General features: G+C 36.0%; 1 protein-coding gene across 2 annotated transcripts; it reads left to right on the top strand.

Moving 5' to 3' along the window:
- On the top strand, window positions 1-27,177 carry robo4 (roundabout, axon guidance receptor, homolog 4 (Drosophila)). Of its 2 annotated transcripts, none has more exons than XM_053515572.1 (19): window positions 1-252; window positions 6,984-7,310; window positions 7,945-8,102; window positions 8,283-8,403; window positions 10,862-11,000; window positions 11,155-11,282; window positions 13,176-13,291; window positions 13,725-13,956; window positions 15,008-15,129; window positions 17,137-17,308; window positions 17,726-17,917; window positions 18,014-18,056; window positions 18,159-18,274; window positions 19,250-19,558; window positions 20,495-20,599; window positions 20,755-20,887; window positions 22,771-22,983; window positions 23,214-23,557; window positions 26,436-27,177. In XM_053515572.1, exons 1-19 carry the CDS (start codon window positions 39-41, stop codon window positions 26,627-26,629), a joined length of 3,378 nt encoding a protein of 1,125 aa, XP_053371547.1. In that variant the 5' UTR covers window positions 1-38; the 3' UTR covers window positions 26,630-27,177. The 2 variants fall into 2 exon arrangements, with proteins under 2 accessions (XP_053371547.1, XP_053371548.1); XM_053515573.1 differs by lacking the exon at window positions 1-252 and adding an exon at window positions 5,229-5,494.
- The last annotated feature ends 224 nt before the right edge of the window (window positions 27,178-27,401 follow it).

Raw genomic sequence — 27,401 nt, 5'->3', positions numbered from 1 at the left:
AAGACTAGCACCACTCTGTGGATCTTTTCCATGTGAAGATGCCGCTCTCAGAATGGCTGCTCTGGCTGGCATTCCTGTGCACCTGCACGGTGCACGCATCAGGTCACTGCAAATGTCACTGCACATGCTCACCCAAGGACCCGCAGCTACAGGTGGCTCAGAGGTCAGAGAGGGCAGAGGGCAAAGGGAATTTTCACCATCGCCTGGCACATGTACATCCATCACACCGAAACAGAGGTCACCGCAGGAAAGGTAAAGTCTGAAACACAATTTGTTTCTTTTCTGCTTATCCAGTATGGGGTTCTGGAAGCGGTTTCTTATGATTTTACCCATTTTTTTTTTTTATGAATATGTCGTGCAAAGAAGAATTCCATGCAATGATGCAGCTGTGTGCATTTTAACCAGTTTTTCACTGGTGCACATCATAATACAAAAATTGAAAAGATGATCGGTTATGCATGGATTACGCTTCGCTTGGTTGTTCCCACTCCGGATAAATTCCATTTTCCAATCTTTGTCAAGAATGTCACGGCTATGATCATACAACGGCTTTGGGGAGAGCACTTTTTGTGTGACAGCATGGGGGCTAATGCATGAAATCATTGCAACTTGTTAAAGTCTTTTCCATTATGATTTATTTTTTTCGGTTACTACATGAAAGATTTTGTATTGGCTAGCATGACTCAATCCCAATCATTATACTGTGAACTTTTTTCACTGTTGGTGCTGCTTAGAACCTGTTTTTTCTTATGAAGATTTTAATATTTGAAATTAATCCGAAAATTTATGGGAAAATCATTAATTAATAAACTAAATCAAACTGGACCTAATGTACTACAGGCATTTTACTTTGTGTGCAGTTAACCATTAGTAGAAATATTGTAATTGTAAAATATTATTTATATTGTTGCTTATTATTTTTTTAAATTTTTGCATTACTTTTATTTTATTAACTGGGTTTTTGTCACAAAAAGTGATTTTGTAGTGGTAATGTTTCAATTAATTTAAGTTGTTAATACTACAACTGTAATAAAGATAAAGTGAACTGATGCATGGAAGAATAGCTCTAAAACAAAGTTTCAAATTTTATTGATCTCTATTTTAACTTTTTGTGTTTGGTTGTGGTTGTTTTTTTCAAGAACAGTATGTTTGTCATGAACAGAATGAAAGTTTATATCATCAAGAAATGTTTATATTATCAAAAAAAGTTGATGTATATTGCAATATTCTATGCTGAATATATTACACTTTAAATAGGAATTTAAATTCAAGTGTTAATATATAAGTTGATTTGCTGGTTAAGGCTCCTATATAAATAAATCTTTCTGCAGTCTGTTTGAGATTCTTTTTCGGTCAGTGATCCGCTGCTCTTTTGTTGCATCTGAAGGCTGCTAAAAGTGCTGGCCATGAAGGCCATGATCTCTGGATCAATACACGTCTATCAATGGAGCCAAGGCCTTTTCAGCCTACAATAGGCAGCGCGCTAAACACTTTTTTTATTTAGGTCTTTCTCAAAGGAAAATTAACTACCACTGCCTATTTTTTTGTGCTCTCTATTCTCTTACTCCCTTCTTTCTCTCTCACCCCAACGATATTTACAACAGCTTTAAATTAACCATGGATTGGATTAAAACATCAGCTAGAAATTTACTTCCTTAAATGTCTTTTATTTATTTGTTTGTTTGTTTGTTTGTTTATACTGAGGATATCTTATCGTCATTTTAATAAAGTTATATTAGAGCATTATAATCTAGTGTGTTATTTCCGAACAGGGTCAAAATACAGTATAATGAATCTAATTCAGAATGTAATATTATAAATTTAAACCTTCCCCTTTAGGTATAAAAATACTTTAGATGAAATCTTAGGCAATGCATTGCATAATAACACGATGAAAATTTTAGTTTTCTTCTTCTTCTTTTCCTTCTTCTTTGTGTTAATATTGGGATTTATATATATATATAGTTATATATATATAGTTATATATATATATATATATATATATATATATATATATATATATAGTTATATATATACAGTTATTTGGTTAACCATTTTTTTGTGTAAACGCACATTATAGTAATGCACAGCATACAGTAACAGTGATCTCAGTCTGAATCAGTGTTGAGGCAACCGGAGGTATTTCCATGTATTGTCTTGGTGGTGAGACTTTATGCTTTCCTGTTTTTGCTAAAGTAAATGGCAGCCCTATATTCATAACCATAAAAAAAACTCTTCTGTACCTGCAACTAGAAAGGCCCTCTGAATCATAGTATTGATGGTAACTGATTACTAAATAGTGAAAACCCTATATGTCATACTGTATGTTGAAAAAGGTTTTTGCTTGGAATCTGTTAAAACAGATTGGTATTGATTATATATAGTTAAAAAGTGTGCAGAATAACCTTCAGTCAAACATTCCTAGGTAAGAACAAAAAGTTATTCATGCCAGGATCATAATTTGCAGGTGGCAGAGAAGAGTAGTGGTTGGCACTGTCACCTCACACCTTCGGGGTTGGGGTTTTGAATGTTGTGCGTGTGTGTGTGTGAGTGTGTGTGTGTGTGTGTGTGTGTGTGTGTGTGTGTGGTGTCCAAAGACAGACTGATTAGTGTTTTCGAATTGCCCATAGGCTATGTGTGTGTGTGCGTGTAGGTGGCAGTGAGGTTGCAAGAACACTGGACTTCAGCGACATTACTTTCCCCTACATCAATTAAAGCTTGCGTGAAGTCATAGGTCATCGCAGCCAACCATAATTCATAAAATTCTTAAACCAGTGAAAAACAATATGTCTCAGAATTATCAAATACTTTTTAGCTTTTGTGACAGCATTGACAAACTGTAAGAGTAAGTCATGCTTGATTTCACTGTGGTATAAACAGTTTTCCTTTACATGTAGCCCTCTACATGTAGCCCTTAAAGCTCAGAGCATTTTAGCCATTTTTTTTGTTGCTGTTTTTTAAAATAGACATATATAGGGCTCAGGAGTATGCAGTATAGAGTGACACATCCTTTTTCCAGCACAAAATAGGCGATATTAATGAATAAAATTTTTGTTCATTTTAACCAACTTCCCCAAATTGAGTGAAAAATTAGAAACTGGGACACAAAGGCAAAGAAATAGCACAAATACACACCATCACAATTTCTATGGTTGTTTTCGGTTGTTTCTTTGACAAAAAATAATAATATTATGCTCTTTTTATGAGTTCTACATTTTTGTAACTTAATTCACATATTCTGGTAGTGGTGAAATAAAAAAAATATCTGAAAACCCAAATACACAGTTCGAAGTTTGAAGCCATCCTGTTAACACACTCCAGAAAGGCTTCTATATACTGTAAGCACATAAATGTATATATTTTTTAAATCGTCACTGACCTATGCTGAATTGACGGCACGTATTTGTGCTGCTTGCAAGTGTTAAATATGGCTGGGTAACATTAGCAAGTTTGCATTATTTACCTTAAATTACTAACCATGAATTTAATTTAGGCAAAGGACAACCTCATTTTTGCTTACCCCAATGTACTAAAGCATCATACCACGGTGGGGCACAAGGTTCACATCCTCAAATACCACACTTTTGTTTTGTGCAAACAGGTAGCTGTAGGCTAGCATCAGTTTATTTGGAACTATGGTACGAGCAAAAATGGACATTCACTTTTGATTCGCGTAAAAGAAGTGCAGTAATTAGTTTTTTGAGGTGAGATGGTGTACCTCATTATTTATTAAAGACTTATTGTTTGAGTGTTTGGATATCTGCCAACCAAATTTGGTGAAGGTGAAAATTCCATAAAAAGAATCATTACTGGTGTCGAGAAATGGATTCATCACTACAAGCCTGAGAGTAAACGGCAGAGTATGGAATGGAAACATCCTTAATTTTTGATAAAGAAAAAGTTCAAAAGTCAACCATCAGCTGGAAAATCTTTGCTTACATTTTTCAGGGATTCTAAAGAGCCAGTAGTGGAACATTAACCGGAAAAAGGTTCAACAATCCACAGCGCTTGTTATTGAAGAACTAAGCCTAAGCGGCTCACAGCTCAGCCTAAAACATTTTTAATAAGATAATACAAAAATGTATTGACAGATGTCTAAAAAAAGATTTATTCCTTTATTCCAAAAGTTACAAAATTTTACAGCAAGAGTTTATAGAATTTGTCTCTGATATATAAATTGTATTATTGATGTAGGTTTAAACTCCTCCTTTGAGTCTTTTGGTCCGAATCATTCGTTCTTTTGTCACGTGACTCCCATAGACACTATGCAGTGCAGTACACAGGAAACAGAATTGAGCGATTCTTCTCAATGAGTCTTCTAGTCCTAGTTGTTCATTCTTTTGTCACGTGACTCCCATAGACACTATGCAGTGCAGTACACAGGAAACAGAATTGAGCGATTCTTCTCAATGAGTCTTCTAGTCCTAATTGTTCATTCTTTTGTCACGTGACTCCCATAGACACTATGCGGTGCATTAGATTTAAGAAAACAAACGACTCAGACCAGTTTGATATAAGAAGTGAGCTACTCATTCTGTTTTTATAATATGTCCTTAGCTGTATTGTAATATTTTCATCACTGGATCTATAGCCAAAATGTGTGTATGTAAACATGTTGGCTGTCTGTTTATTAATTTTTTTTAACATGTTACATTTTATTTCTGAACAAAAGAACGAAATGAACTAAATGACTTAAGAAAAAAAAGGGTCGTTGATTTTATGAACGAGATTCAAAGAACCGAGTCACTAAAATGATTCAAACTCCCCATCACTAATTTGAGGGGGTAAAACACTGCTGTTTCCTTGTGATCCTACAGGTGGCGCACTGTGAACTATTTCCGCATTTTCATCCTGAGTACATTTTGCTAAGTTTGTTTAGAAATGGTGGATAACAGAGATACGATATGTGCTGCTCAGCTATATGTCTAATTTAATTTTTAATTATATGTCTAATTTTAAATTTTAAAGTAAAAAATTACCACTTTTGGAAGTTATTTTGTGTTTTTAAATGCTGCCCTTCCTTTTTTTTTAAAGTAATAAATCTTATGTAAGGAATGGGCTACACTTATTTACTCATTAAACGTGATAATATTGTACTGGTTGATTCCCATCCTTAAGTGCTGTGGCGATCTGATACTGATAGTAGCGCCACCCTGGCTGTGATGTGTGTGTGTGTGTGTGTGTGTGGGGAGTGTCCCAGATCCGGATGGCGCTTTCCTTAACAGAGTTGCTATAGAGAGAGAGAGAGAGAGAGAGAGTCGCCTTTTGGTCTATTAACGGAATTAACAGTGATGTAAGTCGACCTTACACTGGATATACAGCGCAACTAGAAGTTGTAGTGAAATACCGGAGTCCCGGGACTTGGTTATAGGAGACAGCGATGCGGTAAAGCTTTGACTAAAACCCAAACTTGATTTCTCCGGGTAACGCGAGACCAGAGCAGCGCAGATGTTTCGGGTTTATCTGACTGCTGCACTGTGTTACTGCCTTCAAGGTGAGCAAAGTGACCGGGATTTATAGCTCAGTCTATTAGTTATGTACTTTAGAATGTATAACTATAATGACGTTAAGGGAGGTTTATTACCTTTTTTTTTTGCTGTTGTATGTATTTAATCAGAAGTATAGTAGTTAGTGTCGGACTGACTGATAAACCAAAAGAACCTGTTGATGACAAGGTTAGAGTAAGTGCATCACGTGACAGAAAGCACATCTCACATTTTAGTCAGATATTTGTTTGCTTGTATTGTTAAACTCACACTTACACACACACACACACACACACACACACACACACACACACACATATGTGTATATATATATATATATATTTGTTTGTTTGTTTTGTTTGTTTGTTTGTTTTATATATTATATATAACAAAAATATCTCAAATATTCCAGATACAAAAAAAATTCTTTATACTTCAACATACAGATGTCCTTCCCTATTTTGTCCATTTCTTGAAAATTCACCATTCCATAAAATACCATCAAGTATGTAGATCATTCGTTTCCGTCTTTTCAGGAAATTCCAATAAATGAGACAATAGAAACTTTTTATAGTTGATGATAGATTTGCCAAGAATGTATCACATTCCAGGCTACATTGTTAAGCTGCTAACACATCTGTAGTGATCAGAAGTCGGTCAAAGTTGTCAGTCAAGTAGTTAATCGATACACACATGAGATACGATAAAATACTAGGAACAGTAAACTACTAGGCTGTGACCCTAAAACACTTTTTTTTTTTTTTTTTCAATAGGAAAAAGATGCTCTAGCAGATATCCTGCAAATCTCAGTCAATTGTTTTGCATTGTTTCAAGCATGGACGCTCATAATGATGTGATTGGCGTGTTTTGGTGTGGGGTATAAAGGGGGTCATCGTAAAAGGCCAGTAATAGCAGTGTCTGTGCTGGAGGGCTCTCTGCACAGGTGATGGATATCCTGTTGGTTCTTGATTGTCTTTGTAAGTGAAGGCCTTTTGTTCCTTAAACAAAAAAACCTTACTGCTCTTCAAATCCTAACAGGAAATGCATTTCCGCATTTTTTTTACTCACAGAGTGGTCTTCAACAGCAGCCGTGTGACAAGAGCTACGATGCCATTCCAAAATAGAAGTTGTTTATTTATGTTTGCTTTAGGGTGATTTTGCTCCAAAGATGACAAAATGTTTAAAGGAAGATGGTTTTAATTTCTGAAATCGTTAGAACTTTGTAAACCTAATTTAATCCTCAAGGACACGGTTGGCGTTAATAGTTTGGATTAATGGTCTGGCACTTGTGGAATTTCAATCACATAACATTACAGGCACAAACACATAAATGTCACCAGTTATTTATCTAGATATTAAAATAGTTATAGCAGGGATCTTTTTTATTGAGCTCATTCCTTACAAATTAAGCTAGATGATTGATTGGTATTCCTTTAAATGTGTTTTAAATACATTTATAAAATGACATTACTTGACAGTTCGTCCTACATTTTTTAGGTTCCAGACTGCGTTCTGATGAAGTTTCTCCACGGATAGTGCATCACCCTTCTGATGTGGTGGTGCGTGTGGGGAATCCCGCTACACTTTCCTGCCGAGCTGAAGGAACCCCAGAACCATCCATCCAGTGGCTCCGCAATGGCATCCTCCTGGAGCCTGAAAAGATGGACGTCCAGTCACGGCCCATCGTCTTGCCTGAGGGCAGCCTTTTCTTCCTCAGTGTGGCAAATGGAAAGAAGAGCCAGTCTCATGAAGCAGTGTATTCCTGCCTAGCTCGAAACAATGCAGGCACTGCAATCAGCAGGAATGCCTCTCTGTATATTGCAGGTAATAACAATTTCTTTTTATTAATATTTAATACTTTTGTGTCTTGTCTTTGTGACCTGGATGAACGACAGTCTTATTAAACTTAAGTTTTGTTATGCTCTTACTAAGATGCCTCATGCTCAAGTTCTTAATAGAGACAGACAGAAATCGATGAGCTGGAGCAGTATCATTTACTATGCAAACAGGATTTAAGCTTAAGGTCAGAATTGGCCAGAGAATGAGGAAGCCTCAGAAGATCGTCAATGAGATTAGTCGGGGTCAGGTGTCAAAGTTTGCCCTCCTTCCTCGAACAAACACTGCAGTAATTGAGCAGTAACAGAATGTTGTGTTTGGAGCTCAAACACGCAGCTGCTCAGTGCATTCCACAGTATAGAGTGGACTAAAAGTGGTACCAAATTATCAGCACGATGAAGTGCAGTAGGTCTTAATGTTCTACTAGTGATAGCTACAACACTACATAAGCAAAGCAAGAATATTGTTTAAAAAAAAAAAACATTTTGTATTTTATTGAATTTTAAGTTATTTATTATTTATTGTAGCCCATTTAACTTTTGGCCAAAGATCTCTGTATCCTGGTTGTTAATGGAAATATGTGCATTATAAGAGATGCTACTGAAATTGTTTTGATTCAAAGCTCTGAAGGAAGAGTTTCGTGTGCAGCCCAGTGATGTGGAGGTAGCTGCAGGAGAGATGGCAGTGATGAACTGCAGTTCACCTGTTGGTCATCCCGAACCTAATATCACCTGGAAGAAAGACGGCATCCTTGTCAACACCACGGATGAACACTATACTGTAAGACTGTGTTTGTGTTCTTACTGTATAATGCTAACATGTGGAGGGTAAATAACTAACATCATGTCATACCAGAGCAATTTTGCTAGTATAGTTATATTTTTTTCCATTGTAATGTACACCAGAACATTGTTATTTTGGTGACTGTACTCTAAATTCTTGTCATTTCTTATTGCTCAGGAGCTCAATGGGAAGTTGATAATAGCTCCAGCGCGGAAGCAGGACTCTGGAATTTACATTTGTGTGGCCTCAAACATTGTTGGTGTCAAAGAAAGCAGGGCAGCCAGATTAACAGTTTTGGGTAAGCATATGGTAAAATAATAGTAAAAATATAATTATACAGAAAATATACATTATACTATACATCTAAAGTTAATGATAGACACACCTTTTAAGTCCATGGTCATTCCTGGTTTTTATTTATTTCTACACAAACAACGGTGAAGGTGTCCAAAATATTCAATAATCTGCTTTGAACAGTTGATATTGAGATATGTCCGCTACTTAAGGTGTGTAAAACCTTCATAATGCCTCTAATCTGAGGTGCTGTTAATTGATGATTTTTCAGTCTGGTAACTCTAAATGAACTTCTCTACTGCAGAAGAGGTAAGTTTTTTGGTCTTGCTTTGGTCTTATAAAAGCCAGTTTCATCATGGTGCTTCATTGGTCTTGCAAGAACTATTCCAGAACACCTGATCTTTGTACCCCAAGATAACTGTTGCTATTGTTGTTGTTAATTCATTACTTAGTGCTACTGTATGTTTGTTATTTTATAGTTTTTAGGGGGAAAATAGTATTGTTTTAAAATGTAAAAAAGGTGTCCATTTATTATTGTTAGATTTAAGGTTTAACATAAATTGTAACCAAAGTTAGATAATCTGTTTCAATTCCAGAATCTGTGTAATGGGATTGTACTTGCATTTTTTATTATAATTTTATTAACATTTTTTTGGGATGATTAAGAACAAATTCGTTCTTAATCTCTCAATATTCAATACGAGAATTATATTAATTATCAGATTTAATTCTGGATCTTACATTTGTTAAAGTGAAGATTTGTTGGCAGTTTAGATCAATAACTTAAAGCCCTGTAATAAATATGATTGTAGACAAATGTACAGGTTTGGTATTACGAAAAGTTAGAAGTATTAAGTAAAGTCCAGATTAAAGAGCAGATACCTTAATAAATAGACTTAAGTAGAGTGAAGTGTATAAGTAATTTTACTTTACACTTTTGCAAAAAGATGATGCAATGTTGTCAGATGTTCTGTGCAATTAGAATATCGTTCAAAAGTTTATATATAAAATTTTATTCCACAAATTGAAACTGTCATATATTTATTACAGATATAAAGATTCATTACAAATATAGGGCAAATTAAGTTATGTTTTATTTTTAGATGTCCCGCTTCTGAAAGGTCTGTTCATTTATGCACCCTCTCCTCGGTGGGCGCTCCTTTAGCATGAACTACTGCATGGCATGAGGGTGTTCAACCTGTGACACAAGTTGCCTTGGCATTACTAAGCACAGTAATATAATCTTTTCAGCAAACCAGTTAGTGGTACTGTAGTTTTGGCACTATGGGAAGGTACTAAGTCCTGCTGGGATAGGAAAGCGGCATCTCCATGAAGCTTGTCAGCAGATGGAAGCATGAAGTGCTCTAAAATCCCCTGGTAGATAGCTGTACTTGACACAAAGTCGTGCCATGCAGATGACACCCCAAATCATCAACAAGTGTGAAAATGTCACAATAGAGTTAAAGCAACTTCTGTGCCTCCTCACTCTTCCTTGAAAGTCTGGGAACTTGATTTACAAACAAAATGCTAAATTTACTTTCATCTGAAAAAAGGACTTTGGACAACTAAGCAACTGTCCATTTCTTTTTCTCCTAAGCTCAATTAAGACCCATCTAACAACATTTGCAGCCCATTTCCCCAAGATGTCATGACTTCAGCCTCACTCTACTACTTCTTAGATTTGCTTAATAATCTGCTTAAGGCAGCAGGCATCAAACATCCCTGTTGCTTGTGCACCATTTCCTACCACACTTTTTCCTTCCAGGCATCTCTGCATGAATATGCTTCAATACAGCACTTTATGTACAGCCAGTGCAATAAATGATGACCTTTTGTGGCTTTCCCTGCTTTTGAATGATGTTTTCTAAACAACTTTCAAGTCAAGAGTCTTTCTCGTGATTGTTGTTGCATAATAATACATAGCAATACATAGTACATAATGAACTACCCCAAAAGGATCAACTAGATAAATATACTGTATTTAGAGTAATTTACTCAAAATTACATATTAAAAAATTTTGAGATACCGGATTCATTATAATAAAAAAAAAACTTTTAATATTTTACGTGATATGTAATGTATCTAGAATATGTGAGTTTCACTTGCTAAATAATAATAAAAAAAAACGCAAACAAATTTTTAGTTTGAGAGGCACTACAGGTTTCCTATATATTTGCTAAAATATTTAGCTAAATAACCAAATTACAAATTACTGTATGAATCAGTTTAAAAGATCCTAGGCATTAGTATTTATTAAATTACTAATTTATTGTTTTATCTGTCTATTAGAAATGGTAAAATTTCAGCAAAACACAGTGATTTACATTGAATTTGACCCCAAATCATTCACGCCTTTAATGCATGTTTGTAAAAATGAATAACCTTTAGCTGTTTTGCATTTAAAGTAAGTGTAATATTAAAGCAGGTCATTAAAGTGATCTCCTGTGTTTCTGCTCTTCAGAGAAGCCAGTGTTACTACGTGAACCCCAAGATGTTTCTGTGAGCTTGGGAGGATCTGTACATTTCTTCTGTGAGACTAAAGGTGATCCGATGCCCAAGGTGGAGTGGAGCAGAGAGCAGGGGCCTTTACCCAATGGCAGGTTAGAGACACAGCATGATACTCGCACACTGAGCTTCACTAGCTTTTTGGCAGTACTTCTTAGATTTTTTATCTTATTGACGAAGTCTGTGATAATAGTCTTACTGGTCAAACTGTTTTATAAGTGATCTTTCCTTTTTGTGTATTGATATTAGGTATTTGATTAATCCAGACCAGAGTCTTCAGATCCATTATGTGACATTACAGGATGCAGGAAGGTACACTTGTACAGCAGTCAATGATGTAGGCGAGTCCAAGGCCAGCGCTGAGCTCTTCGTAGAAGGTAAAGGATTCATTCTTATTATAAACATATTTTCTTTACAAAATGGAAATTCATGTATTATACATTTACAATAAAACACGTTACGTAAAACATGTTACGGCTATGTGAATAAATGTTATTGTATTATTTTTTATTATTCTGAAGGTTAAAAAAATGAGTATGTGATGATTTCAGCAATTTTAAGCAGAGCATAAATGTAAGAGCAGATCGCCTTCTGTAATATGTAAATACACTTAGTACTCTGTTGCATATCCCTTACCAGTGATAACTACATCAAGCTGGTGAACCACTGATGTCACCGAACTGATGCTTTCTACTTTGTGATGCTTTTCACGACATGTTTTAAATGTTCTTTTAGTTGTTGTTTGTTTTGGGGGATTTCATCTCTCCCTGATGATTGACTTGGTCAGTTTTCCCCTGATCATGTCGTCTGTTGTTTTGGCAGTATATTTTGAGTCATTTTTATTAATAAGTTTCTTCCAATTAGATTGCATTACAGTAGATATACAAAATGTTATTAGATGTCATTAGATGAGGTTGTTTTTCTTGGTCCCCCCTATGCCTTGTCTGATTGGTATTGCTACACCAGCAGTGTTTTTCTTTTCTAGGACATTCCGAATTTCTGTGTCCACTGTGCAATTGCTCTAATTAATTTTTCCCTCCTTTCTCAGCTTTAAAATCGCTTGCTTTCCTCCCATAGGAAGCTCTCTGGTCTTCATGTGGGTGTTTTTTTTTTTTTTTTTCTAATGGGAAACCAAGGTCTCAAACCAAGACTAGATATGCAAATAGCTTTGAATAGAGATAGAAAAGATGGGGTTGAAGTCATGCCGTGTTGAATTTTGTGTAACATTGTTTTTACACACCATGCTGTGAGGAGCATGCTGCCTTTCTGTGTTTTGATATTTTGTCATCAACGCTTAAGGAGATTACTACATTACTAGGGACTACATTCTTCACCTACTGTATATCACCCTTTTTTTTTTTAAACCAGAGTCTAAAATTAGAACAACCGTTTTATGAATAATGCGATCAATCAAATCCACTGCCTATGAATCAATAAAATAACCAGATTGAGGAATGTTTTGTATTTTGTTTGGGTAAATAATTGAACCAAAAGTGACACCTTTTCTTTCTGGATTGTGATCAAACAGATCTTGCATTCAGCCACTGGAAAACTGCTAATGAGCACTTTTACGACTTTATTTATAACTTAAATGCACCCACAGTTCAAAAAGTGAGACAATTTACACTGTCTGTGTATGTGAGTGGAGGAAGTGTTATTTATTGTTATTAAATGGTCCAAATATCATTGCTTGGAATTGCTTATTAATTTCATGTCATATGGTCTCATCCTTTATCCATTATGTTTAAACAATTGAAACACTTATAACATACACTTTTTACCCAAAACAAAACGAAGGGTGTGCAGGTAACCAGCATAAAACCATGCAGGTTTTTCTTTGAAATCAATGCAAATCTATGCATTGTAGTACCCCTACTGCTTATTTTCATTCCGTCAGGCAGAACATTTACTGCCAGTTAAGATTTAAATGCAATTGTATGTGAAATAATTATGTCATTTATATTATATATTACATAATGCAAACTCTATGAAATTTTACATCATTGCACATTTAGATATTGAAACGTCGATACGTTATTTAAACAGTATATGCTAAATAAGAAAAAAATAAGGTGATATGGTCAAAAGTTCATAATACATACCTGAATATTCAGAGACTTCAAAAAGATGAAAATGACAAAAAATCTTTACATCCACTTTTATAATAAAATTTGCGATAAAATTTAAATGAACGGTAATTAAAAACGTGACGATTATATTCTGTATACAGTATGTAATATCCTGACACTGTCTCTCTACTACTGCTTCAGCTACAGATAGGGGCAGCCAGAAGGATTTGCATAAAGAATTATCGGCTCTGCGTATAAGTTTGGAGAACGTCACTGTTCTGAGAACTGCATCCAACACCTCACTAGTCACATGGAAGGTAAGTGTGTCAGGGATAACACCTGGCTTCTGTGTGTTTTTGGGGACTCTTGTTTGAAAGCTCCTCATTGTTCCTCGTTTTAAAGTCCAGGCTTGTGTCACAGCTGTATTTAGTTAATGTCCTAATTACAAGTGTTAAGCTGTAGTCTGATGAAGCGCCCTTATCTTGCATTTGTTAAATCAGTTGTTAAATTGTTGAATTCCTGTTTCCTGTTCCGGGTTTGGTTTTTGGTTTAGCTTCTTTAATAAGTCTTACCATCCGCCTGCATGAACCCCTTTATAATTTGTACACCATGTTATTGATTACACTGCAGACATCTCAGTTAGAGCATGTTAAGAGACATTATTAATTTATTAGAAAAATTAATATTATAGACCTGTAACTAGGGAAATTAAAGTTTTATTTCTTTGTATGTTTGTACTCTCTTTGCTAGCTTCAGTCAACTTCTCAACCTCTACACTATCTGGATGGCTTTGAGGTGTTGTACAGGTCTCTTCTGCCGGCCAGTTCTGATTGGACGGCACAGAAAGTGGCCTATCCTGCACTTAAGACCCACATCGGTCCGCTAAAGAGGGGCTACAAATACGAGTTTAAAGTCCGGCCTTATGGAAGTGAACTGTATGGCAGAGAAAGTAACACAAGACACTTGAGAGTCCCAGAGACTGGTATGTTCACAGAATGGGTGTAACGGCACACTAATGTGGATTTATAAATCAATTAAAGGTCTATAGATAGATACTGTATCAGTAAGAAAGAATTGTATTATACTATACAGTGGAACCTCGGATTACGAGCTTAATTCGTTCCGGAAGCGGGCTCGTATTCCAAAACACTCGTAAACCAAATTTAATTTTCCCATAGGAAATAATGGAAACTTAAATTATTCGTTCTACAGCCCAAAAAAATAAATACATAAATATAATTAATACAAAATATAAAGTAAAAATAAAACAAATTAACCTGTACTTTACCTTAATTTTTTTTTTAAATAAATCCCGACAGATAAGGGTTTTCGTTTGTGCACGCAGGGTGTGTGTGTGTAAAATGTGCACGCACGCACGCACACACACACACACACACACATTAATGGATAGACCGTTTTTAAAACCGTTTAAAAATTAGCAAGGAACATTCCTAGTCACACTCACATGAGCGCATACTAACAGGATCACTGCTGTAAGTAAAACAACAACAACAAAAAAAATTAAACAGCTCCTCACCTTTGAAAACAATCGCGACAGAGAGAAGTTTGTGTGTTTATTTGGCAACCTGAGAGGAGGGGGGCTGAAGGGGGGCTCGCTCACGTTTACGGCCCCCTTCTCTCAGGTTGCCAAACAAACACACAAACTCTCTGATTAGTTTGTGGCAAAAGTATAAATATATAATACCATATAGGAATCTTATATACAATTTGAAAAGTAATTATGATTAAAACAGCTTACTTATTGTGATTTTTAGATGAATCGGTTATGAAAGCAAATAAGAGAGGTTGGGAATGTGCCAGGGATGAAATTGACATTTTGTTTAATATAAAACCTGTAAATATAAACCGAGTGTACAAACACTTTTTTTCAAGGTAGCTTTCAGGGCAAAATAAGAACTGAGAAGTGATTTATGTTCTTCAGGCAAATTGTATATATTCTAATGTTTCATGGTGGAAATGGTTTTCTAGTATTATTTCACTTGTAGTTTAATAGTTTTATTGAATGTTTACAGCTCCCAGTGCTCCTCCTCAGGATGTGTCTATAACAATGCCTACTGAACACAATGACACGGCCCAGCTAAGCTGGGAGCCTCCGCCTCATGAGGCTCACAATGGGATAATTCAGGGATACCAGGTAACAAACACACATATGTACACAATCTATTTTATCTGTCAGGAAATCTAATTTTAGTAATAATGCTTTGCCCTTACTCTAACCTTAACCTTAACCTTGCTAAGTAGAAGTAAATCATTTTCCACTTGTAGTTTTTATGAAGCATCACTAAGATAGTGTCGTTTTTAGGACGTTAGTATACAGTATTAACCCTTTAAGTAAGAAAAAAATATTTGTATCCATATACTTTAGGTGCAACCGTACACCAATAAATCAAAGAAATTGTAAAATTTCTTGTGGCCCTAAAATACTTTCCTGCACTGAATATTTTTTTTTTTTTTCATCTTTCAACATATTTAAATTAATTGGAGAATTTCCACTCAAATAAAATATGCAAGTTAAACAAAAATAAACATGGTAAAAATTGGTAAAAATTATATATTTAGGTTAGACTTATTGAATAGAATTCATTTATTTTAATAACATAGACATAATGTCAATATGGAAAAGCTACACCTTGCCAGGATCCTTTCTTTTTTTTAGTTAATCGCAATTATTGTTTTTAAAAGTGAGAAATCAATTGAATTATATCATTGTGGCCACGATAACTTAAGTACAGTGGATTTTCAACCATTCAGTATTTAACTTGAGGTAATATATTATGTAGACATATTTAACTGTAGGCTCAAAATCACATTTTTTTTGTTTACTTCTTATTTTTTTGTTTCTGGTCACATTGTAATTCATATTCACAAAATAAAAACTTGCAGTACATAAGTTATTTGTAAGAGTGGATAGGTCGTAGTGGTTTGTGGATCTTTGTTATAAATCGTAGATAAAAATAAAATATACCAAATTCCTAAAATTTGCTGCTCTACAAAACTATGTCACGATATCAAGAATATGATTAGAAAAGAATTGCCACAGTTTTACTAACAACTCATACAGTCCTTCAGACTGCTGCTTCAAACTGCTATGAACATCATTTGTGGCTTCACAATCATGTGCATCATGTGAAGCAGTACTGTAGCTAGGGTGGTACAACCTAATTTTTTCCAGCATCAATATATTGTGCTTAAATATGTATGTTGAACGTAAATTATTAATCATTAATCAATAAATCGCTGTTTTTTAGGCAATTAAAAATTCATTACCCAATGATGTTCGTTTTGCATTATATTTCTTCGTAGCTTACAAATATTTAAACTTTTATACCACAAGAATGCATGATTGCAGTTCTGGTGATGTGCACTGTTGAATATTGTATTTTTAGTGAAATACTAAACTTTTTTTAAGCAAGCAATATTTTTGAGTGCCTAATCATTTTATTTGTTATTTGGCCTGTTAAAACTATTTTGGCTTCAAGTAAAAGTTCAACTGTTCAAACATCAAGTTCATTACTTAAGTGTGTATAATAAGTTTTCCACTTACATATTACATTTTACTAATATTAACATTTTATTTATGTTGACATTTATTTTTAGATCTAATTGTGAATTTATTATTACTAATTAATTATTATTAGGCAGCATGGTGGCTTAGTGGTTAGCACTGTCACCTTTCATCTCCAGGGTCCAGGCTTGGCTCCCACCTTGGAGTCTGGTTGTTGCATGTTCTCCCTGTGCTTGGTTTCTTCCGAGCACTCCAGTTTCCTCCTCAGTCCAAAGACATACAGATTAGGCTAATTGGTGTTCCCAAATTGCTGGTAGTGTGTGAATGTGCATATGAATGTTGACCGGAGGTTCGGCTACAGTCGCAAAATGGGAATAAATATAACAGTAATCACCATTAGCTTCTACAGTCCCTAGTTGTACTACAGAGGTTCCTAGATGGATAAATGGAATTATTTGCTTTTCAGTTCAACTGACTAGGGAAAAAGATATATTATATAAATATATATTATAATAAATAAATATATTCATAATTATAGAAACTCAATAATAAACACATCAGTGGCTTATAATGATCTACATGCTGAAGATGTTTGTGTTGTATTTGGAAACATATACATTTTACTGTGTGTTTCAGGTGTGGTGTGTGCAGGAAGAAGAGCAGCAGTATCTAAACTGGACAGTGGACAGCGGCACACACACACTAGAGATCAGGCCACTGCAGCCTGGCAGGGTGTACTGGGTCCGAGTGGCAGCGGTAAACGGTGCCGGAGTCGGAGCTCAGACTAGTCCATACAGACTGGTCATAGGTACGGTATACACCCTGCTGAGTTCACATTTAAGCAGCTGCTTTTCCATCCACTTGTTTTTATGCAACAAATTCCCTTAAATATTTAAAATAGGAAAAATCCATGCTTAAAAACTTTACTTTTAGTCAAAGGAAGTTAAAACGTTTGTCATGAATAAAAAGATGTTTTAAATAAAAATAGTGTAATGAAGTGTCATTTTATTTCTCTTTGATGTAAGAGTAACTGATTAAACACAATATTTCACCTTGTTCAGTTCCCCCATGAACTTTGCTGAAACCTTTGCAAACATACTATAGCACTATCAAGTAATTGTTGCTAACATGGATGACTCTCTCTCTCTCTCTCTCTCTCTCTCTCTCTCTCTCTCTCTCTCTGACATTCTTGTCTTACTCTTTCTCTTGTCTCCCTCGCTCTCAGAGTCAAAGCTGGAATCAGCTCCACACCACAGAACTTCACTGAGCATGGCAGATGTGTTGGCATTAATGAGAGAGCCAGTGTTTATTGGAAGTGTTGGCGCCCTCTTGTGGTGTTTAATGATGGCCACAGCTGCTTGTCTATATTACAAACATATCCGACCTGCCAATGTAAGAGGAGGACATCACAAAACAGGTTATCATCAAATCTTACACAAATCCCCACTGGCTTTTTTTATTTTTATCTTTATTTAACCAAGGTGTCAAGGCAACTGTTGATGTTTTTGTTTAGGATTATATAGAATCGATAGTGAGGATCTCATCATCAAGCACAGGTATAAAACTCAGTTCAAATCAGTTTTCATCTGTAAATATACATATTAGTCTATTAGATATAGGTTTATGATTTGCTCAGCACTGTTAATGATCCTGATTAGGATGGCAGCACCTGATTCTCCATGGATGTCAGAAGCATGGAAGCCGGACTTGACCGGTGAACAGTGCCAAAGCCTGTGGACACAAAATCCGGAGAAGCCAGATTTCAGGAAGACCAGTGAGTCAGAACCAACTACACAAGAGCTATTTGTTACTTGTAACTTTTATTATGCTATTTAAGTGTTTAAATTAACTCCAGTCATAATTTTTTTTCCAACCATATTTCTTAAACAAAGTTGACCTGGACGACTTATAAAACTATAATTGATGGAACAATGACTTCTGCTCTCTACCAGAAAATATTTTTCTGGCCATCAGATTGTGACTTTAAGTTCTAGCACATTTGAGTTATGCAGCAGGACAATAAAGCAAAATACACGGGCAAGTCCACTTCCCAATGGCTCAAAAAAAAAAGGGGAAGGTTTTGGAGAGCTTATTTATAGTTTATCGTGAGCCATGAGCTTAAACCCTTCTTCCGCAAAGAAGAATGAGCCAAAATTCCTTTACATCAGTGTAAACTCTTGAAGGGTGTGAAAGATTTATTAGGTTTAGGGATAATTACTTTTTCACGTAGAGCCAGGCCGAACAGGTTTAAACAGCTTTTTTCCCCATATAAATGAAATCTTCATTTATAAACAGCATTTTGTATCTATGTGAGTTATCTTACGGTAATATTAAAATTAGTTTAAATCATTTAAGTGTGACAACTATGCAAAAAAAGAAAAAGAAAACAAGAAGAGGCAAATACTTTTTCTTGACGCTGTATATGATCCTTATGTCTGCCTTTTCCCAAACTTTTTCACTGAACAGATGTGAGCTATAAAATGTTTTACCATCTTTACTGTCACTTAAATTATATGTGCATATCCATGTCACTTAGAAACAAAATCATGAGTTAAGCAGATTTCCTTTGCATAACATAAATTTATTCTTCACCTTTAATTGAACATTCTACTAGGGCATGTTCGTATTCATAAGGACAAACCAGATTCCACTGAAGTATGATCCCTCCAGTCCTCATCACTGTTAATTATGACCTGCATTGGTTAGATATAATGGAAATGTGTCCTTTGTTTCCTATCTGTCCTCTCAGCTCTACCTATAACAGCAAAAAAAGACTCATCTGTACCGATAGTGCCAGACAACTGTGGCGTCTATGGCACCTTCTACGTGGATCTGACGGGTAACAACATGAAAACCTTTAACAGCCCAGGACGATGCCCCAAAATGCCACACTGCAACACGCAGCAGCACAACTCTGAGACTATACGCATCACTCAGCCTCTTCACCCCAGGTCCTCCGTCACTGATGAGCGGCAGATACTGCCTTGGAAACGGACCCTTCCTGCTCAGCCCAATATGGGTGTTCGAAAGGAGTCCTGGGAGAAAAACTTCAAACGAGGTGAGCTTATTTAGATATGAGGTGGTAATAAAAGATGATGTGGAATTTTCCTACAGTATAATGTACACCTAGTACCACGATATGTAGTCTTTTTACACTCAATGCACAACCCTGAAATCTCTGGTGGATGCCAAACTTTTTGTTCAGTAGCATTTTCTACCGTATGGTTTTCAGTCTTCCATCACATGTTTTTGTCATTAAAGTCACATGAAAATGATTCCTCACACTCCTCATATTCTTTTGAGCACAGGAACATGTCTTTGCCATCAGGGAAGAAAAACATGAATGTGATATCCTGGTCATTCAGTGCATTCAGGTCATTAGCTGACTTCATTTTATGAGTCTAGACCTGACCAAATAAAGCAACCCCAGATCATCACACTGTGTCCAGAGGCTGGTACAGTGGGCACTATGCATGATGGGTGCATCGCTTCCCGTCTTACCCTGATTTTTCCATCACTCTGGAAAAGGGTCACCCTGAATTCATTAGACCACCTTTTCCTATTGTTCCAAAGTCCAATCCAAAACAATCCATGTATCTGGATTCAATAATTTCAGTAATAAGGGGTTTTCTTATGGCCACTTAGCTGTTGTGTGCGTATGGAAATGCTCTTACTTTCGCCATTAAACATAGGCATATAGGTATACATAAGGTAATGGCTGCTAACTGCTTACATCTTATCAACTGATTGTTATAATGTTTTTTTTTATTTGTAAGCGTGCTCAGACTGTTTAGCTGGACAGTTTTCCTATAGCACGGAGCCTATAGTGCGATCATATAATACAGCACTAGCAGGACATAATCACATCATACTGTACGATTCTTCTTTTATTATTCCTTCTTTTCTTGTCTCTGTGAATGCTTTGGAAAAAGTAAAGACTCAATGAGTTATGATGAACTCTGTATTTTATGCCTATATATTGGTCTGTCTCCAGAGCTTCATGCAGTAAAAAGTGCTCCATTAGTGCCAAGACACCAACAAGCACTGATGCTGCGCAACACATCCAACATCCATCAACACAGGCTGAGCCAGAATTCAGGTACACTCACATTTCTGTCTAGGCAGCACTGTTAGATATTTAACATAATTCTATCCGGTATATAAATGAAATGCATATGGATGAACTGCTTTTGTATATGGATTGGTGTAATTGAATGCAGTGAAAAACTCATGCTGTCTTCTCTGTGTTTGCAGGGGCAGTGACTGAAAAAATGAAAGTGTTTGGCTCTCCCAGGATTCTGCAGTATTCTGCATCACTGCATTTGGTGGATATGTTGCCCACTCCTCCTCCTCTGCCTACGGATGACAGTGTCAGCTCTGAGGAGGGGTGAGAAAGGATGCCAGATAACATAAGAATAATAGATCATTATTATAAATATAATAGAAATATGTACAATTAGAAAACAGACTTTGCAAACAAATTTGCAAGAGGATGTACTGTATAGTGGTAGAAAGTGGTGAGAGATATGATTGTTTAAAGAATAATATTAATGGATTGATTGATTCATTGAAGTATCATATCTTCCCTTCCAGTGTTATAATCAAAGGCATTATATCTATGCGTAATTTTTTAAAGAGGTACATTTTTGGACCTTACACTTTCTTGCTAATCCACCCACACACCTCTGTTCAGGACTAGCGTACATCATATCCTGCTTCTGGCCTTATCTATGTCTGATTACACCAGGCGCCAAGGTTACAGCAGCGCCTGGTGTCTGAGGAAATGGAACTGACAGATAGATGAATATACATCAGGTTTTAACAGGATAAAAAGGAAGCATGGCAATCAGCTCAGCACATTGGTGAGTCTGATAGTAGAGACGGTAGAGATTGTAAATAAACTACTACTTAAGGACACGCTCTGGGATGTGAAGATGTAGAACTTTGATAAGTAGGGTTGGGATGAAGAAGTTTGGAAACGAGAATTTTTGTTCTATTTGGAGATACGTTCCTCACAACAATGTAAATATACAGAAAGATTCTCAATAATATATGTGCAGAATGTATTACTGTACTTTTACTTTACTGACAAAGCCGTCAAATGTACAGTCGTCAGCCTACAGTAACTTTTCTTCTAATACACTACTGATATAATACATTATGCTGCATTCTGAAACACCTGCATATGAAAGCAGAGGAGGTTTATTCTCAGTAAACTCACTTCCACTTAACTGACACATAGTTTTAAAAAGCCCCAGTACTCACAGGAGAGGATCTGTGACCAGACCCTGTCATTAAACATAAATGGAAGAGGAAGTCTCGCTCTTGGCCAGGAAACATTTTCAGCCTACAGCTCACTTTAATGGACTTGCTGCTCCACTCTACTCATTAGGGAGTCTGGAAGTGTGTCAAATTAAAATGCAGCCAGAATTCTCAGAGACAAAGGCCACACAGGCCTTAAGGCCAGAAACTAGATTAGAGACTAACAGGGGAAGTGGCTTACGGAACACCTTCATACACAGTATGGGTAGATAACACCCTTCAAAAAAAAGTAATGTCATGTTCTAAAACAGAATGATGCCATTAGAGATAGCAGAATACCGGTATTTCAAATAGATATTTTTTTCTTCCTCTACAGGAAGACATAAAAATATTTCTTTTTTTTTTCAATTCAAATAAACTTTTCTATTAAAACAAACTGCCTCTAGGTGTGATCGAGTGTACGAACAAGAGTGTACATTGTGCATCATCTCATCCATGATGTACAGGATGCCCACTTCATGCCGTGTTCCCGGAATAAACTCCAGATTCCCTGTGACCCCGTTTTTTTATAAAGCCCTTACTGAAAAATGTTTGCACAGTTTGAAATCAAAGAAATGTGCTTCATTATATTGACATATAATAATGTCAATTTGTAGAAAAAAAATTCTGTTTTCATAAAAAATTTATACTTTCCCAGTATTTATATTAGATATTGGATTAATGTCATCTTTAGTCATCGTTATTGTGGTATGTAAAACAGCTCCTTGGCTAACTGATTTATAAGATATTAAACAAAAAAAAACTTTTTGTTTATTCTATTTAAAATAACCTTTTTGTTTAAACTAAAATCTACGCAGTATTATACTGTATTTTTACAGTTACAATTCATTAGACTCATACATACAGTACAGTACTGCAGCCTGTTTACTTAGTATAAAATGAAACTAGATTGCATGAGTCAGTGTGACAGATACATATTAAATGGTATTAAACTGTCTCTTGTCTCAGGTCCACTCGGTCCACTAAGCTGACAGTGGATGCCGGCTCGCTTCAGTCTGTGTGTGCAGCGTCGACTGGCTGTCCCTCTCAACACAGTCCTTCCTACAGCCGTCTCTCTGCAACCTCCTTCTGCCTGTCCACTACTGACCATCAGGACGACACACTGAGCACAAACGCTCATGAGCAGTACCTCGAGCTCAGTCCTAATCCACGTAGACACAGGTGAGGTGATAGCATTAGAAATTTGGAAAATTGGGCTTAGGATTTTTTTTTTTTAAATCTACATGGCTCTGTCCTGTGCATTCTTTGGTTTCTTTCTTTACTGAGATTCTTAACCTCAGCTGGTGCTTCATATGACAAGCTTCCCCAATACTTTGTACTTTTGCACAATTTGCACAATGTGTATGAAATGAGAAATATGACTCCTTGCGCTTGTGTGTCTTTATCTTCAGCACCCTAAGTGAAAAGTCTCCCTCCTTATCTCGGCCGTTCTCCCCCACACCCACATTTGGGTACATATATGGACCGTCTGAGCGTCAGCCGCAAGATGACATAGAGGAGGAGCAGGAGGCTCAGGCAGTGGGACTTCAGAGAACAGCACTGAGGGGCACGCCGTCCTCCTGCTGTAGTGACTGGGAGGGCTCGCTGTGGAACGGCTGGGGGTCAGTGTCTGAGGGAAACACGACGAGTGCGAGAACCAGCATCATCAGCTCGTCCGATGGCTCCTTTATGAACGATGTGAACTACGCTCGCATCATGGCCATGACAGCAGAGTCGATGAACGAAACTTTATCAGGCAAGTCAACATCTGTAATTACTGACATCTGTAACTACAGCTTTAACTACTGACATCTGTTTAATACAGCTAAAACTACTGACATCTGTTTAATACAGCTAAAACTACTGACATCTGTTTAATACAGCTAAAACTACTGACATCTGTTTAATACAGCCTTAACTACTGACATCTGTTTAATACAGCTAAAACTACTGACATCTGTTTAATACAGCTAAAACTACTGACATCTGTTTAATACAGCCTTAACTACTGACATCTGTTTAATACAGCTAAAACTACTGACATCTGTTTAATACAGCCTTAACTACTGACATCTGTTTAATACAGCTAAAACTACTGACATCTGTTTAATACAGCCTTAACTACTGACATCTGTTTAATACAGCTAAAACTACTGACATCTGTTTAATACAGCTAAAACTACTGACATCTGTTTAATACAGCCTTAACTACTGACATCTGTTTAATACAGCTTTAAATACTGACATCTGTTTAATACAGCTTTAACTACTGACATCTGTTTAATACAGCCTTAACTACTGACATCTGTTTAATACAGCTAAAACTACTGACATCTGTAACTACTAGTATATGTAACTATATCAAAGCCACATTTGAATTGTAAAAAAATTACATTTAAAAAAAACCTTAGTTGTCCTTTTTTTCTCTTTAAAGTTTTTAAAGGTTTTTGATTCGCTTACATAAATACACCACCAGTCAATAGTTTGGACACACCTTGTAAATGAATGGTCTTTCCTGATTTTTATTTGTTTTTATACATTGTAAAGCAATGCAGAAGGCATCCAAAATATGCAATGATCTCTTTTAAACAGTTGATATTGAGATGTATCTGCTACTTATGGTCTGTAAAACCTTTATAACGCCTCTAATCTGAGGTGCTGTTTGTTAATTGGGGATTTTTGAAGCTGGTAACTCTAAATGAACTTCTCGTCTGCACCAGAGGTAATATTTGGTCTTGCTTTCCTGGAAGGGTTTACATAAGAGCCCGTTTCATCATGCTGCTTGATGGGTTTTGCAAAAGCACTTGACAATACTGTTCTTGCAAGAACTATTCCAGTGCCAAGACCTTCATGTCTTAAAATAACAACTGATTGTTATTGCTGTTGTTACTAAATTACATAACTCCATATATGTTAATTCATGGTTGTGAAGTCTCTATGATTGTTCTATAAAAATAAATCATTGAATTAGAAGGTGTGTCCAAACCTTAGACTGGTACTGTATGTATTGAAAATTATTAAAATTAAATAAATTTATTAAGGACAAATATTGAATTATCCTAAGACAATAATACAACTAATGTTAATTACAATAACAACAGTAGTGGTATTATAGTATTTTATGTAATATATGTTGTAGTGGTGTAGAATAAAGGTGAAATAATAGCAGTCAAATAATAAGAGCAATATGTTTTACTACTACTACTACTACCACCACTAATAATGATAGCACTTATACTGGTATCGTTGATGAGGCACCCCGATCACAAGACAGAATAATAATAATAATAATTATAATAATAATAACTGGCCCCATAATAACTTAAATCATCAATCTTTATTTTGAACAATTGAACAATGTTTTTTATTACACTTTATACCTCTATTTTATTTTATTTCCTACTTTTTTCCTAGTTTTTTTTACCTTCTTATAGGCCTTTTTTCCTTTAAAAGAGACTATGTCTATACGTTATCAAAGTGTATTAGTTGTGTTAATTTAGTTTTTTTATGATGTTTTCAGTATCTATAACATAGAGACTGAACAAATTGCCAGGATTTGTTTAGTCTTTATGTTATACATACTGAAAACATCATAAAAACATTTATGTGGACTTGGATAACATTGTATTTTTGGCTAGCTAAGATTGTTTAGGAGTTGGTCCTGCAGTTGATTACAGTGATATAGTCTATAAGGTGTTCAGAACGCAAGACTCTTCAAGAGACCTTTAGGATGTTTTTAGAAAAACAAGATATCCCGCTACTCTGTGCTCTGTAAAGATCAAGAGGCTTAGAATTAGTCACTTTAATTCACTTTAGCTAAAGCATACGAATAAATTTTCTTAATGCACTAAAAAAAATCTGTAGCTGGATTGTGAATTAAATTTAAATTCCAGTTGTTATGTTTAATTACCAGAAAAAAATAGAGGTCCAGTAAGTGCACTTGCTTTCTGGGTCCACTAGATGGCAATGCATCATCAGTCTTTTGTATAATTTCTCCACAGTCTTAGATTTCATATTAGCACTTATTTCAAGAGGTTTGTCATTACCAATGCTTCACTAAAGAAACTTTCACTTCATAATCTCTTCTTTTTTTATACTTCTCACTACACATGAATATGATTAATAGTTATTACCACTGCTACACTTATCTCCAAGCCAGCCGTCCTTAAAGTCTCATCACATTCAGCATACATCCCTACTCCCATTCCAACTAGGAGATAGCACAGAAACCAGTGTTATAGAGATTAGAAGGCTAATAATTTAGGCTGTATCTTGACGCTTTAGCTAAAGGATGTCTAGAGAGGGGGGGCTTGGGGAACAATAGTGGCTCTCAGGAAATTGAACGGGCGACTTCAGCGTTTATTGTGTCACCAAATCAATCACATTTCTCAATGGGGGTGTGCAGACTTCCCATTTTCCAAATTGTTTTTTTCTCTCATTTCTCTTGTAAGTAACAGTCAACAAAATGAAATGGCTCGGGCATCTCCGTTAAGGGAACAAGATTTCATTGACTGGTGTAATTTGTTGAATTGGTTAGGACCATATCATTTAGGAGGAAATGCAGCAGTGTGTTTTATTTCCTTATGCGGTGTCTTATCGAGATTGTTCATATGTTATCGTGTGTACAAAAACAGATTTCTCGCCTCCCGGGTCTCCGCTGAGCGTGCTCTTCCCCCCACGGGACTGTTTCGGGGAGGTGGACCCCCTGGCCGTGTGGGATTGGAGCACAGCCTGGGTGGAGGAAATGGAGGCCCAGTATAGATCCTCCGCGGAGACGCCGCAGAACACGAGAGCCGAGCTGTCACACGAAAACACCTCGCGGAGATGATCGTTCGGTCTGCTGCAGGTTGGATCAAAACCACCGAGGCCGAGTCGTAATCAGCAAGAGCCAGGGTTTTCCCGGTCTAGAACAAGCTGCTTATGGTCACACCATGTTAAAGCTCTGTACAGGAAACTTAGTATCTCAAACCTTCAATGTAAATAAAACACCTTTATTTAATATACAGTGTCATGAATGCTGGGATTTAATAGCCATCTAAATAGCACAGGAAATTATTGTACGAGTTTTTTTTATATGTTTCTGTTGTTTACTTTTGCGACTTTTTTTTCTTCTTTTTTTTAGAATTGTGTTTGTGTTTCTGTTGTCTTTGTTATGGAGAACAGTACATCAGCCTAAACATGAACACCAGCTGAGATTTGTAAGTTTAGATCTCTTTCCCATTAGAATTACTGACCTGATTACATTAAAATGACTTATACGCTAAATTAACTTTTTAAATATTGTCTTAAGGAAGTTGTTGAACTAAAATGTTATATTTGATATATTTTACTAATTTCACTGTTCATTTGAAGCCCTTTTAATACAAATAAACTGTGCCTTGGTAATAGCAGTGGCTGAGAGCAGTAGTTTGTATGGCCCTGACAGCGTTTGTGTGTGCGTGTGTGTGTGTGTGTGTGTGTGTGTGTGTGTGTGAATTAGTCTATGTGCACACTCAGTTTAGAGGCAGTGAATAATAAAAAAAAGTCCAATCCTTTTTACAAACAAACAGCATTAAATCATACAACTCTGGCCACCTGCCTGACACACAAATAGGCACACA

Source organism: Clarias gariepinus, chromosome 17 (assembly GCF_024256425.1).
Source record: "Clarias gariepinus isolate MV-2021 ecotype Netherlands chromosome 17, CGAR_prim_01v2, whole genome shotgun sequence".
NCBI classification, from domain to species: domain Eukaryota; kingdom Metazoa; phylum Chordata; class Actinopteri; order Siluriformes; family Clariidae; genus Clarias; species Clarias gariepinus.
Note: the sequence above shows the minus strand (reverse complement) of the source record. Positions and strands in the feature narration are given on the sequence as shown.

Bases quoted from the DNA above. Each gene is read 5' to 3' on its own strand.
- robo4 (XM_053515572.1), top strand. From the start codon at position 39: ATGCCGCTCTCAGAATGGCTGCTCTGGCTGGCATTCCTGTGCACCTGC. The intron at 13,292-13,724 runs GTAAGTGTGTCA...TCTCTTTGCTAG, and splicing joins CCTCACTAGTCACATGGAAG to CTTCAGTCAACTTCTCAACC. The intron at 20,600-20,754 runs GTACACTCACAT...CTGTGTTTGCAG, and splicing joins CAGGCTGAGCCAGAATTCAG to GGGCAGTGACTGAAAAAATG.